At 45.1% G+C, this 18259-nt stretch overlaps 1 protein-coding gene across 8 annotated transcripts in view; it reads right to left on the bottom strand.

The window, feature by feature from the left end:
• Positions 1 to 18259, bottom strand: part of DCAF1 (DDB1 and CUL4 associated factor 1) — a 122110-nt gene that overhangs the window by 84321 nt on the left and 19530 nt on the right. For all 8 annotated transcript variants that reach the window (XM_039546150.1, XM_039546149.1, XM_039546151.1 and 5 more), the window contains one exon: positions 7615 to 7732. In XM_039546150.1, coding sequence (XP_039402084.1) covers positions 7615 to 7724 — 110 coding nt within the window. In that variant the 5' untranslated portion in view covers positions 7725 to 7732. The remainder of the gene's footprint in view (positions 1 to 7614; positions 7733 to 18259) is intronic.

Below are 18259 nucleotides of genomic sequence, written 5' to 3'. Positions count from 1 at the left end.
TGATCACATATCTATGTTCTAATGATATGCTAGCAGGCTATACTGAAGTAGCTTGACTGCTTCTCTTCGCTGAATCCCAACGATGGAGAGAAAGCTTTTTTTCCTCCTCTGAAAGAGGCAGTGCATCCAACTGAACTGCTTCAATGCTATGCCAAAGGTGAGGACACAAAGAGAAAAACCATCCTGCTGTCACGCTACCTCAAAACTCTGGTACTGATGGCCTACAAGATATCAGGTAGGAAACTCCTGGCCACTCTAGCCTCCCCTGCATAGCACTTCAGATTGCTTTTTGCCTCCCTGACATATAGATGAGCCACTGCAATTCATACGGCTTTATTATTTTTGCTTGGGGTGGGGGGGGAGGTTGGAGGAATTTCTCACCACCGCATACTCTACTACAAGAGGTAAAGGAGACTAAATGTCACATGAGAAAGCTTTCCATCCCGTCCCTGCTCAGTCTGTTAGCGTAGGGGGCATACCCTCTGATTTCTTCCCCCTCCTCAACCACCTGAAATAACATTGAGGGATCTAAACCTGCTCAGCTGGGCCCCTGCTCAATTCCTCAGACAATTAGTCAGCAGTTGTGGGGTCGGAGTAAGGATGGACTCAAGCAGCCAAACCCCCAGCCCCCCATGGAGCCTTACACCAGCCTTACATCTGTACCAGACAGGAGAGTTGTGGGAGCAGCTTTAAAGTTGTGCATTCCCCTTGCCTGAGCCATGACATTAAAGCTATAGGCAAAATTCCAGACAATGACTAGTTATAAGAAATCTTATAAGCCTGAACAGTTATAAGAAATCTTATGTTCCTGTTCCTCTAGAAAGACCAGAAGAGGTACCTGAGAGTGGGAAATGCTAAGTCATCAGAGACACTGATCATTATTTTGGCCTGATTCCGAAGAGAAGTAAACCGCATCTTACACTAAAAGGTTGCTGAATTTGGGCTCAGGTGGATTTCTAGCAACAGCAAGTTGTACAATCGTGTACACCTTTATATAGAACATCCTACCGTCAACTCTAACAATTTTGCCTTGGGAATTAACACCTTGAGAGCACCTGTTGAGCACAGAGACTATGAGGAGGCAGAGAAGGAGATGTGATCTGAGAAATCAGATTTATGGGTTTGTCTACACATAATCCGCTACAGCACCACCGCTGTAGCACTTCAGTGAAGACTCTTACCTACACCGACAGAAGGGCTTCTAACACCCAAGCAACATAGTTATACAGACCTAATTTCCTAGTGTAGACCAGGCCATAGACTAGTTAGACCTTTGACGGGACGTAAATAGGGCTTAAAAATAGTACCATTTAACCTATTAAAATTCTATCAGCTAAACAGTTAACTGTTAATGAGTTCACATAGGCGGTGAACTGGGGTGGGGTGCTGCAGCACTCCCACATTTTATGCAGGGCTTCACTGCCGCCTGTGCCTAGCACCCAGCTGCCGGCCCAGGTGTGGGGCTCTGCTGCCAGCCTGCGCCCAGGGTTCCGTCCGCCGGAACAGGCCTCTGCTGCCGCCATGCTGGCCCTGGAATTGGCACTCTGGCTGCCGCCCAGGGCTGGCCGCAGGGAACCCAGGCATGGGAGGCAGCATAGTTTAATTGTTAACCTAAACTGAGAAGACTGTGCTTATTGGTTAACTAGTTACACTTTTACATCCCTAGGCCTTTCAAGCATCTTGAATTTCAGACTGAACTGACAGATAGTACAGAACACTCATGTAACATCAGGCCACCTGGCTTCAGTGGGCAGTCAAATCACATGTTATGAGCGGTCGGTCCCATGGAAGAGAACATTACCATAGACAAATCTAGCTGTGATATGTATGTGCGTGTATATCGATAGATATATCTATATATATTGTGACAAGGTCAGGCCAGATGGCTACAGGAGAGTGATCGAAGGCAGATATATTAGCCCCAGGTTAAGCAGGTCCCCTTTCCCTGGGTAAGGTAACAGGGAAGGTTCCAGAACAATCAGGAACTTTCTGGAAACAATTAAGGCAGACAGGCTGATTAGAACTCCTGCAGCCAATCAAGAAGCTGCTAGAATCAGTTAAGGCAGGCTAATCAGGGCACCTGGGTTTAAAAAGGAGCTCACTTCAGTTTGTGGTGCATGTGTGAGGAGCTGGGAGCAAGACGCACAAGGAGCTGAAAGTGAGAGGGTGTGCTGCTGGAGGACTGAGGAGTACAAGCGTTATCAGACACCAGGAGGAAGGTCCTGTGGTGAGGATAAAGAAGGTGTTTGGAGGAGGCCATGGGGAAGTAGCCCAGGGAGTTGTAGCTGTCATGCAGCTGTTACAGAAGGCACTATAGACAGCTGCAATCCACAGGGCCCTCGGCTGGAACCCGGAGTAGAGGGCAGGCCTGGGTTCCCCCCAAAACCTCCCAACTCCTGATCCAACACAGGAAGATCTCTGAGGCTAGCAAAATCTGCCAATAAGCGCAGGATCCACCAAGGTAGAGAAGGAACTTTGTCACAATATATAGAGAGAGATAGATAGATCACGGACTATGTTTGAAACTGAGATGAATGGGTGCAATTACTTAGCTAGTCAAAATGCAAGACAGTGTTCTGAAAGAGTTCTTGCCTCACCCACAACCGCCCTCCAAGAAAGTTTGATTTTTCCCCTTACCCACAATCAAAAAATGCCTTGAGTGTTTAGTCCCATTTTTCCTTTTTGATTGGATAAATCAAATTTTGATTGGTGGCTGTGTCAACCCTTAACTGAAGAAGTGAGAGTGGTGAATAATTAAGAGTTTCCCTTCCCCTCCTTCCCAAGTGCTTAGTTCAACCGGTGTTGTTAAAAAAAAAAATAAAAAAAAATAAGGTCTTGAACAAAATGAATAAGAGTCATTTCCCTCTCAGTTAATGTTTCCTTGACTTCCTTAGCGTATCTGACATCATACACCTACTAGTTCTCCAGTCATCCATACAGTGCAGAACCTAGAGTTTTTCACGTGAAGACAAAGCAAAAGCACATGCCCCCCATTTTGTTTTGTTCGTTGCCAATCTTCTCTTTGCAGGTTATATTTGAAAAGACTATGGGTCAGATCCTCAAGTGCACCTGAGCTAACCTCCGCATATCTGAGGGAGGGTGAGGTAAGGGGACATGCATAGGTAGCTTTCTACCTCCTTTACTTACTTACACTCTCTCTCTCTCCCCCCTAAGTGGCATGAGTTAGGCCATGTGTACGTACAGCTCTGGTGAAGACGCTCTCCCATCAGCATTAAAAAAAACACCCCCACAAGTGGCACAAGCTATATTGGTGGGAGAAGGTCTCCCGCCAATGTAGTGTTGTGCATACCAGAGCTTATATTGGTGTAACTTATGTCGCTCGGGGGTAGAATATTTATACCCCTGAATGACAAGTTTTGCCGACATAGGCGGTAGCGTAGACATAGCCTTCGCGTAGTCTCACGGCTGCTTCATCTTGCTCTGATCACTACAGCCCTCAGGGGCCTTTCCTCTAGCAAAGATCACCGTAGCAGAGTGTGCTGCAGCTACCCCTCACACCAAGAAATACCCCATTCTAAGTGGGTGAGGATACAGCCAGGACGAGTGGTATAGAGCCACTGGCTTTACACCATCTAGGCATCCCCTTATGTAAGGAGTTTGAGAATCTGGCCCATAGTAGGTAGAGAACTGGTTCATATGAGCTACACCCAGATCTTGAATGAATGCTGTTGCATCTTCTCATAACGAAGTATTCTAGAAGTACTTGCTGATCGACATTGCCTTATAATCAGCCTCTTCTCTTGTACAGTGTTTGTACCTTCTGACACTCTGGGATATACAAGCCTATTTGGAGACATTGTTTCATATGCAGCCTGTCACTCTGAGTCACTGACTACTTCCATTTATTGTCATTTAATTTTACTGTCACATTTCTAATAGTTACCACAGGTTACATTGAAGCCTTGACACCATTAGAGTTTGCCTATAGCTGACAAATAATTTTTTTATCAGAGCATTTCTCATGATGTTTCAGTACAGCCTTCAACACCACACTTTGGTGTGTGCTGTCAGCAAATTTCATGCAATTTTGCCCCTCAAAGATTTCCTCTATTTCAACTCTGAAGGAGGAAGGAAACAGAAAGATGTCACTCACTGACAAGCATGACCACAAGTTCCTCTGTCTTAGCGTCTACAACAATATACAAAAGGATCAGATGTACCCTGAAACATCACCGAGCACAATCAATCTCTCTGGGGAGTATCTAATATCCAGAGCGGAGACACCCCAAGAGACTCCCTTAAATCTAGGTAGAAGCCAGTCTGGAGCACTTCTACGTCCTGTCCTCAAAGCAGATGATGGAGTAAAGCTATGTTGTTGAGCTCCTGAAAGTTGGTACTCTCTTATTGCTTTCTACAGCAATGTAAATTCAGCTACTGCTCAGTCCAATGGATACTCTTCACCAGTTGCCTTAAAGCAATCTCTGTATCTGCCTGAAGCCAAAAATGTCAACATGCCTGATCTGTACTGAGCTTTGGCATCATTTTCACAAAAGTAAGGAGCAAGAGCCAGCTGCTTGCCCAAACCACTCTGCTGATGCTATGGACGCCGAACAGCACTACAGCAAAGCCTCTGGAAACCACTCTCCCAAAAGGCTCTGTCTTCAGACTAACTTGGAGGACCTTGTTTGCAGTAGTGTATGCTCATGGAGTTTGTCAAGTCCAGCAGGGAATCAGTGAGGTTGCCCTGCAGGGAGCTGAGATCATTAGAACTGTCTGCACAGTAAAAGTACTCTTTGTGGTAAGTTCCACTAGTCAGTCTGTTCAGTGAAAGATGGGCTGACAACACGAAGATCCTCTCAACCATTCACTCCAAACATCAGTGTAATCCAGGGGTTCTCAAACTGGGGGTCAGGACCCCTCAGGAAGTAGCGAGGTTATTATACAGGGGGGGGGGCAGGGGGTGCGAGCTGCCAACCTCCACCATTTATAATGGTGTTAAATATATTTTTTAAAGTTTTTAATTTGGGGGGGGGGTCACATTCAGAGGCTTGCTATGTGAAAGGGGTCACTGTTAGGATATATTCAGGCCTGTCTACAAAGGCCTATACTTTAAGAATTTAGGTGTATTCTTATCACTTAGCTAGTTATAGAGGTACAAAACAAGAATTAAAATCAGTCTGCCTGTTTCTAGGCCTTCTCTCACTATGACAGTCTAAGGCAGGGGTTCTCAAACTGGGGGTCGGGACCCCTAAGGGGTTGCAAGGTTATTACATGGGAGGGTCACGAGCTGTCAACCTCCACCCCAAACCCCGCTTTGCCTCCAGCATTTATAATGGCGTTAAATACATAAAAAAGTGTTTTTAATGTATAAGGGGGGGGTCGCACTCAGAGGCTTGCTATGTGAAAGGGGTCACCAGTACAAAAGTTTGAGAACCTCTGGTCTAAGGCCGTGTTCTTAGGCTAAGGCCTTTGGCTAAACAGCAGAGGCAGCCATAAGCTGGGAAGCGAACGGTCACAGCCTCACCAGTCACACTGAAATAAGGCAGTTTTGGGCTGTTAAAAAGGTGATCCAATCTATCACTTCCAGAGAAAGGGAAGAGCCTAGAAGATTTAAAGAAAACTTAGTTTGATAGCATCCTGTCTGGCAAGAACTCACTTATCAATAGCCGGGGTGTGAAATCCTCATTTCTTTGTTGTTCTATCACTGTAGTCCCCATTTCCCTATTTGTCTGTATAATCTGTCTGGTTCTGTGATTGTTTCTGTCTGATGTATAATTAATTTTGTTGGGTGTAAACCAATTAAGGTGGTGGGATATAACTGGTTAGATAATCATGTTACAATATGTTAGGATTGATTAGTTAAATTTCAGTAGAATGATTGGTTAAGGTATAGCTAAGCAGAACTCAAGTTTCACTATGTAGTCTGCAGTCAATCCGGAAGTAAGGAGGGGGGAATGGGAATCATGTTTTGCTAAGGGTGGGAATGGGAACAGGGACACAGGCAACGCTCTGTGGCATCAGAGCTGGGAAGGGGGACACTGAGGAAGGAAATTGGAATCATTGCTTTCTGGAAGTTCACCCCAATAAACATCAAATTGTTTTCACCTTCAGACTTCGGGTATTATTGCTCTCTGTTCATGCGAGAAGGACCAGGGAAGTGAGAGGGTGAAGGAATAATCCCTCTAACAGTCACCAGTAAAAAAGTTTGAGAACCACTAGTGTAATCAGCCTCAGCATCTGCAAGATGGTGTTGGTGCTTCTAACCTCTCTGCCAAACATATGTAATCAGTGTACCATGTTGAGTCCTATAAGCAGGATCAGGGGAAACTCTGAGGATAACTTACTTGGAAACTGATGATGTAGAGGACAGAGACCAAGTAATTCTCTGGAGCAGCAGAAATGCAAGACTGCTCTGAACAATATGACCTCCCCTCCACACCCACCCCAGAGATATATAGATATATATAGATTTTTTTTTTTTTTAAGTAGACTAGGACAACTGGATATGTCTGAGGATTCTTGGACAGGAATCCTCAAGGGCCAAGATAGATGCTATCTATCTGATTGTTGCAAACTCTTAATATTTTGCACATCTGATAATACTTGGTGTTTTTCTTAAAATCCTAGCTTGGAAAGCTAGAGAACACATGAGGATCTTGGCTTACACTTAAAAAAGGAGTAAGTTTCTAGCCCTTGTGGTTGCAGGGAAAAGCCTAAAATCATGAACTGAATGTACCCTGAAGTCTCAGGAAACCAGAAAACAAATAATAAAAGCCCTAAATGTATGTTTTTAATATCTCATGATTTTTAAAATGAAAGTGATATTTTGAGAGCTAGCTCATGATTTTTAAAGGTCTGAGAATGGCAATACTGCTGTCCATTCAACGAGTACCATTCTGCTCTTGCCCCCTATTTTTCCATGAGTTAGTGAAGATGTTGTGGAAGAAACCTCACACCTCTCTCCTCCTACCCTGAGTTACTTGAGGCAATCAGTGCTACTACCTCATCCCACCAAAAGAGAGCTTTAGTCAAGGCAGCAACGGTCAGAGGAAAGAGCACCTCCTCATACATACAACATAGGACCAGCATCCTATCCACAAAGTGCCACTGATTCCCTGTTCATTAAAGGATTCCACTAAAGGAAGGGGGGAAAGCCACAGTTCATTTTCAAAACTCTCCACTGGAATTGGCAAGCCAACCTCACAAACTTCTTCTCTCTACTCACCTCAGTTCATCTTATGTGAGTCTCTTGCATGCCTTCACACAATCTGACCACTGTTACTGCAAGACTCTCTGTAACCCCAACCAGATGGAATAAACTTGTAACGCTCTACCCCAGACTATGTTTTACAAGTTTCAGAGGCAGATCTAACTTTTTTCCCTTCTTCTACTATTTGAGATTTAGAGAACGAGAGAAACTTTAAGTGTATTAAACTCAAATATTTTGGAGACAGTTTATATAAAATCTATACAAAGTAACACCATACTGTTTTGACAAGAACTGTGAAGTACTGCACATTGCTCAATTTTTAGGCCAAAAAGAATGTAAGCTACCAGTAACTGAACAACTTCAAGTATAAGTCACCACATGCCAAAAGCTGCTGTTGTGCCTCAGAGGTATTTGCATCTCAGAGCTTATTTAACAAAGCTTACCTGGTGAGGATAGGGACCATGTCTTGCCCACTGCCATGTTCTTTCTCCCATTGCTCCAGCAAAGCGGTGAGTTCAGCCTTGGAGTCCACATGCCCAGATCCTGACGTCATGGCTTAGCCTAAGCGAGATGGGAAGAACAAAAATAAAGTGAGGTTAACCAGCAAATTGTCCCACTCAGTTATGTTGACTCCTCAAAGAGAGTCAAAAATCAGGGTTTAAAAATCCACTTGGCAGTGGCAAGCAAACTTTAGCTGCAAGGCAGGGAGGAGGCTAACCCATCAAATTCTACAGAATTTGACATAAAAAAAGCAGAGGGCTGTCTTTCATCCCTCAGGTATATAAACAAATGCAAGTTTACTTTGCAAACCCAAATCTGGACTGGTGCATGCAAATCCTCAACTGTGATGGGTAATAGCCACAAGTGTGTCCAAAGTCAGAGGATTTTTTTGCAGGTTAACGTAAGTCTCCACAGGCAGACTGCTCCTGTCCCTTTGCTGTTACACCTAGGTTTACCCAAGAAACAGCAAAGCAAAGCTGACAAGACTCTCATCAGTTTCACTGCTCCTGTTCAACATCCTCTGGGCATCAGGGAAAGTGACAAGAATTATATTAGCTTTATATTGCTGCTGCTGTCCCACAAGATTTCAAGTAGCAGCAGAGGGAGGCACTGACAGTTGTTCACAGTGGACTAAGGACAAAAAGAGATGCAGGGAAAGGATCTCTACCACTCTGCCCCTTCAAGCCTCCCAAGAACAGTCAGGTGGCTCTAGTGAAAAAGAGGAAGAGACAGAGACAGACACACATTCTCCTTTCCAACAGCTTCATGGGAGGAAACAAGAAAGCAATAACTTCAAGTTTATCAGACGCCTACTTAGTGCAAACCAGAGGCTGATACAAAAAAGATTTGCCCCTATGAAGGTGCCAGGTACAATACTAGACTTTATACCAAAGTGTTTCTGCCCTGGACCTTACTAAGGTTACCACCTCTCATCTTACGTATTGGTCTCCAGCTAGCGAACATCAAAAGAACATTTTCAAGCTGGGAAAAAATGCGCCTAAACCACTGATGGTTCATAACTCTGGGCATGGCTTAATACACAGCCACGCTCTTTTTGCCTTCACTTTCTAACCTGATAGGTCTTGGATTACTGGGAAGGTAGACTACAGCTTTTTGTGGCATGGTTGCATGGCACTGAGAAGATCTCAAGGGAGCTGTACCCAGGCCTAATCTACAGGGATGGTCAAGATGATGTGTGACTTTTAAGGGTGAAAGAGAAGGAAAGTGATTACAAAAGACATTCCTTCTCCTCCAAATATATGTTAAGACTTCCAGTATTTGAGTAGTGGTGACAAACTGACAGGTAACAGATGCCAGTGCACATCTGCTATCAAAACAATGAGTTTGTCATAATTAAACAGAACACACATAGAACTTTGCTGAGCCATTTACAATGCAGACACCTAAAAGGAGAACACACACATACCGTGCCCATTCCACTTCCTCAAATATACATTACAGAAAGTCAGTTGAGGGGAAGAACATGTAGAGAACCACAGTTTAGTCCATACTACAGATAACGCAGGTTAACTAGAAGTTCATAAGGTCAACTGTCAGTATTTTAAATCAAATGGACCACAGGGCACCTCCAACTGGCCTGGAATTTTTCTCGTTAACAGAATGAAGTAAGTTCTATTACTCAGACTTCTGTCTCATAGGTCCTTTTGAGTTTAATGTATTTTGATTGGTTAGCTTATTAGATACAAGGCAACAATCAAATGGGAAACTAGTCACGCATGAAACTGGCAGGAATCACTTAAAACTCTGCATCGGCGCAGCTGCATCATTGTAGCACTTAAGTGAAGATGCTCCTATGCTCATGGGAGAAGCTCTCCCATTGGCATAGTTAATCCACCTCTGCAAGAGGGAGTTGGCGGATGTGATTGCAGAGCCATTGGCCATTATCTTTGAAAACTCATGGTGATTGGGGGAGGTCCCAGATGACTGGAAAAAGGCTAATGTAGTGCCCATCTTTAAAAAAGGGAAGAAGGAGGATCCAGAGAACTACAGGCCAGTCAGCCTCACCTCAATCCCTGGAAAAATCATGGAGCAGGTCCTCAAGGAATCAATTCTGAAGCACTTAGAGGAGAGGAAAGTGATCAGGAACAGTCAGCATGGATTCACCAAGGGCAAGTCATGCCTGACTAACCTAGTTGCCTTCTATGAGGAGATAACTGGGTTTGTGGATGAGGGGAAAGCAGTGGATGTGTTATTCCTTCACTTTAGCAAAGCTTCTGATACGGTCTCCCATAGTATTCTTGCCAGAAAGTTAAAGAAGTATGGGCTGTGTATAATGGACTATAAGGTGGATAGAAAGCTGGCTAGATCGTCGGGCTCAATCATCTGGTAGTGATCAATGGCGCCATGTCTAGTTGGTAGCCGGTTTCAAGCGGAGTGCTCCAAGGGTCGGTCCTGGGGCCAGTTTTGTTCAACATCTTCATTAATGATCTGGAGCAGGGGTCCCCGCCATGACGCCCGCAGGGGCATCTAAGTACACCCTGGTACTGGCCGGCAGACGAGCATCCACCGAAATGCCGACAAGCTGCGTCATCCAGAGGTGTCGCCGTCAAAATGCCGCGAGTTTTTGGTGGTATCTCGGCGGCAACGCCTCTAGATGATGCTGCTTGTTGGCGGCGACGTCTCTGGATGACGCTGCTTGCCGGCGGCATTTTGGCAGCGACGCCTACTGATGCTGCCACTTGTCTGCGGAATTTCAGCAGATGCTTGTCCGCCACCACGGTCTCCGTGGCTCGTCCTCTGGCGCCCGCCAGACAAAAAAGGTTGGGGACCACTGGAGGATGCGGTGGACTGCACTCTCAGCAAGTTTGCAGATGACACTAAACTGGGAAGAGTGGTAGATACTCTGGAGGGTAGGGATAGGATACAGAGGGACCTAGACAAATTAGAGGACTGGGTCAAAAGAAACGTGATGAGGTTCAACAAGGACAAGTGCAGAGTCCTGCACTTAGGATGGAAGAATCCCATTCACTGTTACAGACTAGGAACCGAATGGCTAGGAAGCAGTTCTGCAGAAAAGGACCTAGGGGTTACAGTGGACGAGAAGCTGGATATGAGTCGACAGTGTGCCCTTGTTGCCAAGAAGGCTAACGGCATTTTGGGCTGTATAAGTAGGGGCATTGCCAGCACATCGAGGGACGTGATCATTCCTCTCTATTCAACATTGGTGAGGCCTCATCTGGAGTACTGTGTCCAGTTTTGGGCCCCACACTACAAGGAGGATGTGGAAAACTTGGAAAGAGTCCAGCGAAGGGCAACAAAAATGATTAGGGGGTGGAGCACATGACTTATGAGGAGAGGCTGAGGGAACTGGGATTGTTTAGTCTGCAGAAGAGAAGTGGGGGGGAGGTTTGATAGCTGCTTTCAACTACCTGAAAGGGGGTTCCAAAGAGGATGGATCTAGACTGTTCTCAGTGGTAGCAGATGACAGAACAAGGAGTAATGGTCTCAAGTTGCAGTGGGGGAGGTTTAGGTTGGATATTAGGAAAAACTTTTTCACTAGGAGGGTGGTGAAGCACTGGAATGGGTTACCTAGGGAGCTGTTGGAATCTCCTTCCTTAAGAGGTTTTTAAGGTCAGGCTTGACAAAGCCCTGGCTGGGATGATTTAATTGGGAACTGGTCCTGCTTTGAGCAGGCGGTTGGACTAGATGACCTCCTGAGGTCCCTTCCAACCCTGATATTCTGTGATTCTAGGAGAAGCTCTCCCACTGACATAGCCCTGTCTACATCAGTGGTTAGATTGATATAACTACATTGTTCAGGGGGGGTGAAACATTCGTAGTTATACTAATAGACCTGGCGATAGGGATACCACACAGACCCAAAGACAATCAAAAATTAAACTCACAATTATAAAATCCCCAATCAAAGGTTATGTGTTATATATATTATGGTAGCTCCTTGGGGCACCATTGTGCTAGGTACCATACAAGAGTTAGTATCTACTAATGGATGTCCCAAAAAAGCATAAAGAAAAGGGGACATACACCTCTACCCCGATATAACATGAATTTGGATATAATGCGGTAAAGCAGCACTCGGGGGAAGGGGGAGAAGCGGGCTGCACACTGCGGCGAATCAAAGCAAGTTTGATATAACGCGGTTTCACCTATAACATGGTAAGATTTTTTGGCTCCCGAGGACAGTGTTAAATCAGGGTAGAGGTGTATATGTTTCATTTTGTGCAGTCTTAAAAGAGAGCCTCCCTCAAATGATCTGCATGTTTGATTCAAATATCCCAGCCTAACTTAATGTGTTGAATGAATGCTCCACATAATAAACAGGATAAGAGGAGAATTCATACAGTCATTTGAAATGTGGTACACCTCTACCCTGATATAACGCTGTCCTCGGGAGCCAAAAAAATCTTACCGCTTTATAGGTGAAATCGCATTATATTGAACTTGCTTTGATCCGCCGGAGTGTGCAACCCTCCCACCCCTCCCCCGGAGTGCTGCTTCACCACATTATGGGCTTGACTACACTTGAGAGCTACAGCGCTGGTGATGGCTTTACAGCGCTGCAACTTACTCCCCGTCCACACTTGCAAGGCACATACAGCGCTGTATCTCCCTGGCTACAGCTCTGGCTGTACTCCACCTCGTCCTGGGGAATAACGACCATAGCGCTGCTCTTGCAGCGCTGGGGTGCCAGTGTAAACAGTGATTAATCTTACTATGCTGTAACTGACCTCCGGAACCTTCCCATAATGCTTTTTAAGTAAAGATAACACTCTTTGTTTTGTTGTGATGCCTCTCTTTGTTTTGTTGTGAACTCGGGGCTCCCGGGAGCTGCTTATCTAAAAAACAAACACAGCTACTGTTTGCTCGAGCAGAGGCAGGGAGGGGGGATCCCCTAGTGTTTGCTTGAGGAGAGAAGCAGCCCGAAGGGGGGAGGGGGGGCCGTTTTGGAGCAGCTGCTTATCTTGTCTGAAGGCTATTTGCATTTAGTGAATATGAGAGGGTTGGGGGAAGGGGTCGAAACTTTTAAAATGATTGAAGGTTGGTGCTATGTATCTTCAAGTCCTTAGAACTTGCAAGGCAGGGAGCTGACAGTGTCAGCTCCAAAAATCTACTCTCTCTGTCTCCCCCACGCTCCCTGTCACACTCCACCCCACCCCCCTCTTTTGAAAAGCATGTTGCAGCCACTTGAACGCTGGGACAGCTGCCCATAATGCACCACTCCCAACACCGCTGCAAATGCGGCCACACTGCAGCGCTGGTAGCTGTCAGTGTGGCCACACTGCAGCGCTTTCCCTACACAGCTGTACGAAAACAGCTTTAACTCCCAGCGCTGTACAGCTGCAAGTGTAGCCAAACCCTATATCTGAATCCGTGTTATGTCGAGTTGCATTATATCAGGGTAGAGGTGTATTAGAAAAGAAATCTGGTCCAAACCCATGAAGATTTAGATGACCAGCAGGACTCAGCGTATAACAGATACATACTAGTCAGGGGCAGATATAAAAGATATTCTCCTTCCCCTCAAAGGGTCCTGGCACTGTGGCCTTTCTAGGAAAGTCAGCTCTTGGCACCGGGGAAGGAAGACAGGCTGGATCCCACTTTAGGACAGTTACCTCTCCTCTAAAACAACTTGGCAGGTATCTAGTAAATATACAATCCTTACTGATTGTTTTCCTGCTCACTTACTGAACTCACTAGCTACTGATGAATGCATTTTCAAGTCTTTGCACATTACAAATAAGACTTTAAGTCCATTACTTCCACAGAAGAACTATCTTTTTTTCTACTTGGAATGCTAAGTGCTGGGCTTGTAATTGCATCCAATCTTTTCAGTCATCCCCATCCCAGTACTGTACTCCAGGGATACAAAGTATCAGAGGGGTAGCCGTGTTAGTCTGGTTCTGTAAAAGCAGCAAAGAATCCTGTGGCACCTTATAGACTAATAGTAACTGACTTTTCACAGTTATAATGAATCAATGACATAGGGAGCTGGGAAAGCCTTGTGAGGGTCATTTAGTGCCTTTGTATCCCTGTAAAAGCAGCAAAGAATCCTGTGGGTGCCACAGGATTCTTTGCTGCTTTTACAGGGATACAAAGGCACTAAATGACCCTCACAAGGCCTTCCCAGCTCCCTATGTCATTGATTCATTATAACTGTGAAAAGCAGTTTACACCTCATTTTGGAGCCCTTCCCTGTCAGCCACAGTAGTTCCAGCCGGAACAGCAAAAAGATTGCTCTGGAAGTACTGGCAACAGATCAGCAAAGTTCAAGTCTGGAAGTAATAAGAATGTACATTCTTCACCCTAACCTACTAGACATACAGCACTGCCATTCCTGAAAACCAGGAATCCCAACTTTTCCTAGAAAGTTGGATCATTACCTGTTTAAGTCATAATGCGGACTTAATGAGAGAATTAGCCATGCTCTAGTATATTCCTGATTTTTTTTCAATCTGCATACATGCACACAAGTTTAAACTTAACTCTTTGTTCAAAGCAGGGCCGGCTCCAGACCTCAGCGCGCCATGCGCGCGCTTGGGGCGGCATTATGCCTGCAGATGCTCCACCGGAGCCGCGGGACCAGCACACCCTCTGCAGACACGTCTGCAAGAGGTCCCCCGGAGCCGCGGGACCGGCGACCAGCAGCGCGCCCCCTGCGGCATGCCGCCGTGCTTGGGGCGGCCAAATTCCTAGAGCCGCCCCTGGTTCAAAGCATCTAGTTAGTGCATGCCACTTTTTAAAATTGTTGTTATAACAAAAACAAGTACATTCTAAGTCCCACCATACAGAACAAGTACTATATATCAGAAAAGACAGGCTTAGTCTACACTAGAAAATTAGGTCAGCATAACTACATCAATCAGATGTCTGAAAAATGCACATCCCTGAGTGGTTTAGTTAAGCCAACCTAAATCCCCATGCAGACAGTGCTAGGTCGACTGAAGAATTCTTCTGTAAGCCTAGCTACTGCCTCTAGATGGGGATTACCTACACCAGGCCTGCACAATGGGCGGCCCACATGGGCTCACTGTGCCGCCCACAGGGGGTGAGTAGGCAAGCAGCAGGTGAGGGAGGGGGACAGAGGAGGCGAGCGGGTGGGCAGTGGCAGGGGGTGAGTAGGCGAGGGGGCAGGTGAGCTGGGGGGGCGTTGAGGAGGCAAACAGGCGGGCAGTGAGTAGGCGAGCCGGGGGACTGAGGAGGTGAGCAGGCAGGCAGTGGCTGGGGGTGAGTAGGCGAGCGGGCGTGGGGGCTGAGAAGGCGAGCGGGCAGGCAGTGGCGGGGGTCAGATGAGCTGGCGGTGGGGCAGGAGGGGGCTGAGGAGGCGAGCAGGCAGGCAGTGGCAGGGGGTGAGTAGGCAAGCCAGGGGTGGGGAGGCTGAGGAGGCGAGTGGGGGGGGCGAGCGGGCAGGCAGTGGCAGTGGGGCAGGTGAGGCGGCGGCCGGGGACGGGAGCTGAGGAGGCAAGTCAGTGGCTGATCTGTTCTACTGATCTGGTCTGGCTCCCATCCCCTCTCCAAGGGTTGCAGCAGTCTGGAAGTGCTGCCTTCCAAGTCTTCCTCGTTCACACCTCGTTCATGCAACAGGGCAATTGATTACAAAGTGGAGGGAAGATCTTATTCTACTTCTAGCAAAAAGACAGTTTTCTTTTACCTTAATTATACTACCTTAGGTGCCCGCTATAACATATTACCAAGGTTCAATACCGCTGTTTCAGTAGGGTGGCGCTAGGGAAGGAGGGTTTGTTTCCGTGGGCCGAGCAGTGCTGGGGGGGGGGGGGGCTGTGTTTCAGGGGGGCTGGGTGGTGCAGGTGGGGGGTTTGGTGGGGCTGGGGGGGTGTCAGCCCTCAGCTGTTTTCTTTAAAGTAATATGGCCCTCGCCACTTTAGGAGTTGTGCAGGCCTGACCTACACTAACAGGAGAATCCTTCCCATCAGAGTAGGTAGCATCTAAACTGAAGCTACAGTGGCACAGCTATGCCACCGTAGTGTTTTAAGTGTAGACAAGCACTATGGCTAGGTCTACAGTGGGAGCTGGGGGTGCTGACCTAAGATATGCCGACTTCAGATACACTATTAGGTTGATTTACCTGGCCGCGAGGACGGCGGTCAACCGCTGCCGCTCTCCCGTCAACTACGCTTCTGCCTCTCGCCGCGGTGGAGTTCCGGAGTCAACGGCAGAGCGATCAGGGATCAATTTTATCGCGTCTAAATCGATCCCCGATAGATCGATCACTACCCGCCGATCCAGTGGGTTGTGTAGACGTACCCTAAGATTTACACAATGCTTGCATTCCAAAGGATTAACTGCAATATTGCCAGCATACACATTTTTACAGAACATGTATGGCACTGTTAGACACAGTATCCAAACCAATTCCTCCCAGAACTATGGTCACCTCATTCAAGTATTCTGTTTTAACTCAAAGGGGAGAGTGCAAGAGAAAGGGCAAGATCATAAACTGTGTAAATTGTAAGGTCATATCTACACTACCATTTATGCTGGCAAAATTTACGTCCCTCAGGGGTGTGAAAAAAACCACTTCCCTGAGCAACATAAGTTTTGCTGGCATAAGTGGTAGTGTGCACATCACCACGTCAGCGGGAGAGCTTCTCCCACCAACACAGCTACTCCCACTCATTGAGGTAGCTTTATTCTGTCGATGGGAGAGCTCTCTCCCCATCAGCATAGAGCGGCTACACGAGTGATCTTAAAGTGGTGAAGCTGCATCGGTTCAGTTATGCTGCTTGAAACTCACTCGTGTATACATGGCCTAACTGTCAAGAAGTGCCCCTATGCTACAGGAGAGGATACTTATTAGAGCAGCCCTAATTCTCATCTTTTCCCTTGAATAAACCAGTTGACAATTTCAATCCCAAATTGCTCTCCAGGAACTGGTAAAACAGGGTGGAGTGATTTAATCACTAATTTAAACCACTTTTTGTTTTAAATCAATATTTAAATCAGGTTAAGGACTTGTGAAACTAATCTGAAAACTTGAGCTATTGCAACTACAGATTAAAATTTATAATGAATTAAATGATAAATGCAGTTTTTTTAATGCCATTCCTGTCAGGGTACTTTATTTGAATTTTATGAAGCTGCTATATACAAAATATAAAATATTGAAAATTAAGGCCCTGATTCCGCTCACACTTAAATAGGCATGTAACTTTACAAACCTAAATAGTAACTGACTTCAGTGATATTATTCATGTGTTTAAAATTAAGGGCAAAGTTAAGAGCTAAAATGTTTTCTTTGTTTTTGTTTTTTATTAAAAACTTCTCTGTTAAACCATATCTATACCATGGCACAACAGTGTAATCCACAGAGCAGAGGTAGCCCTCTGCAACAGTTTTCCCATCGCTGTATGAGTGGCACCACCCTGACGGGCAGTAGCTAGGTCAACAGAAGCAGTCTTCTCTTGGCCTAGCTGCATCTACATAAGGCATTAGGTAGGCTTGGGATAGCTACAACACTTGTGTGTGGATTTTTCACACCCCTGACCACCACTGCAATGTCGACCAAAGTTTTAAGCCTCAGTGGCCAAAAAAAAAAAAAAAAAAAAAAGAGTCACCTTAAAACAAAATCGGTTCTGTTTTAACAACAAAAAGTTATTTTAAACTTTCAATTTATTAACAAAATTATTGTGAATACAGGCCAAAATATTGAAGCCTAAAATTAGGCTCCTAAGCCCATATTTAAGCACTAAACATTGGATTTTCAAATGCACCTAAAGGACTTTGGGATCACAAGTTCCACTGACTTCTAATTGCAAATCCTGACAATGTATAGTCCGGTCAAAGTATTTCAACTTTTTTGACTTGTGGAACTTCAATATACTGGAAGATGTCACTGGCAGCAAGAACAGTGCAAGATATTTGCTTATCAGTTTTGTGTTATTCTCACAGTAAGGATGATAATGAAGCACTCAATTGGTTGTTTTCAGCATAGATAAGCATTGTAAACGTGAAACTTCTTAGAAAAAAATTGTGTACAATCTGAAATTTTACTAACGTCAGGAAACAAGTACAAAATATTCATTTGATAACTGAAAATTATAAAATGGGAAGTGAAAAACTAGAAACAAAATTTAAAGAAATTTATATAAGAAAGGAAAGAAAATCTTATGAAGCTGCACAATTTACTGTGAATTAAATTACATTGTGGTGGGATAAGTGGGTGGAGCTTAGAAGAGCATTACCAATTATTTCCAGTTCAGCTCCAGCCAAACAAAACTCTACTTACCTGCACTTACTGCAAACATTAAATAATTATTTTTAAAAACTATCAATATTTTACTTGCCTATCAAAAAAAAAGGAATGCTTACTCACACAAGTAAAATTTTGTAAGGCCTGCCTAAAATATTAAATCAGTCAGTTGTCTAGATTTAAATTTCTAGGAAATAAAACTCAAAATAGCTGTTACCCAATCATGACAAAACTTTATTAAAACTCAGGAAAAAAAATAGCACAATGAAAAGGCAATGCTCTAATTTCAGCTGCCCCATTTCTCAGGCTATAGATTTCCAAATTGATTCCTATGTACATAACTGAAAATAAATATTACGGACTTCTCTACAACCAAAAGTTATACTGCTTTAACTATG

The sequence above is a fragment of the Mauremys reevesii genome, linkage group 7 (assembly GCF_016161935.1).
Source record: "Mauremys reevesii isolate NIE-2019 linkage group 7, ASM1616193v1, whole genome shotgun sequence".
In the NCBI taxonomy this organism is placed as follows: Eukaryota; Metazoa; Chordata; order Testudines; family Geoemydidae; genus Mauremys; species Mauremys reevesii.
This window is presented reverse-complemented; position numbering and strand designations above follow the sequence as displayed.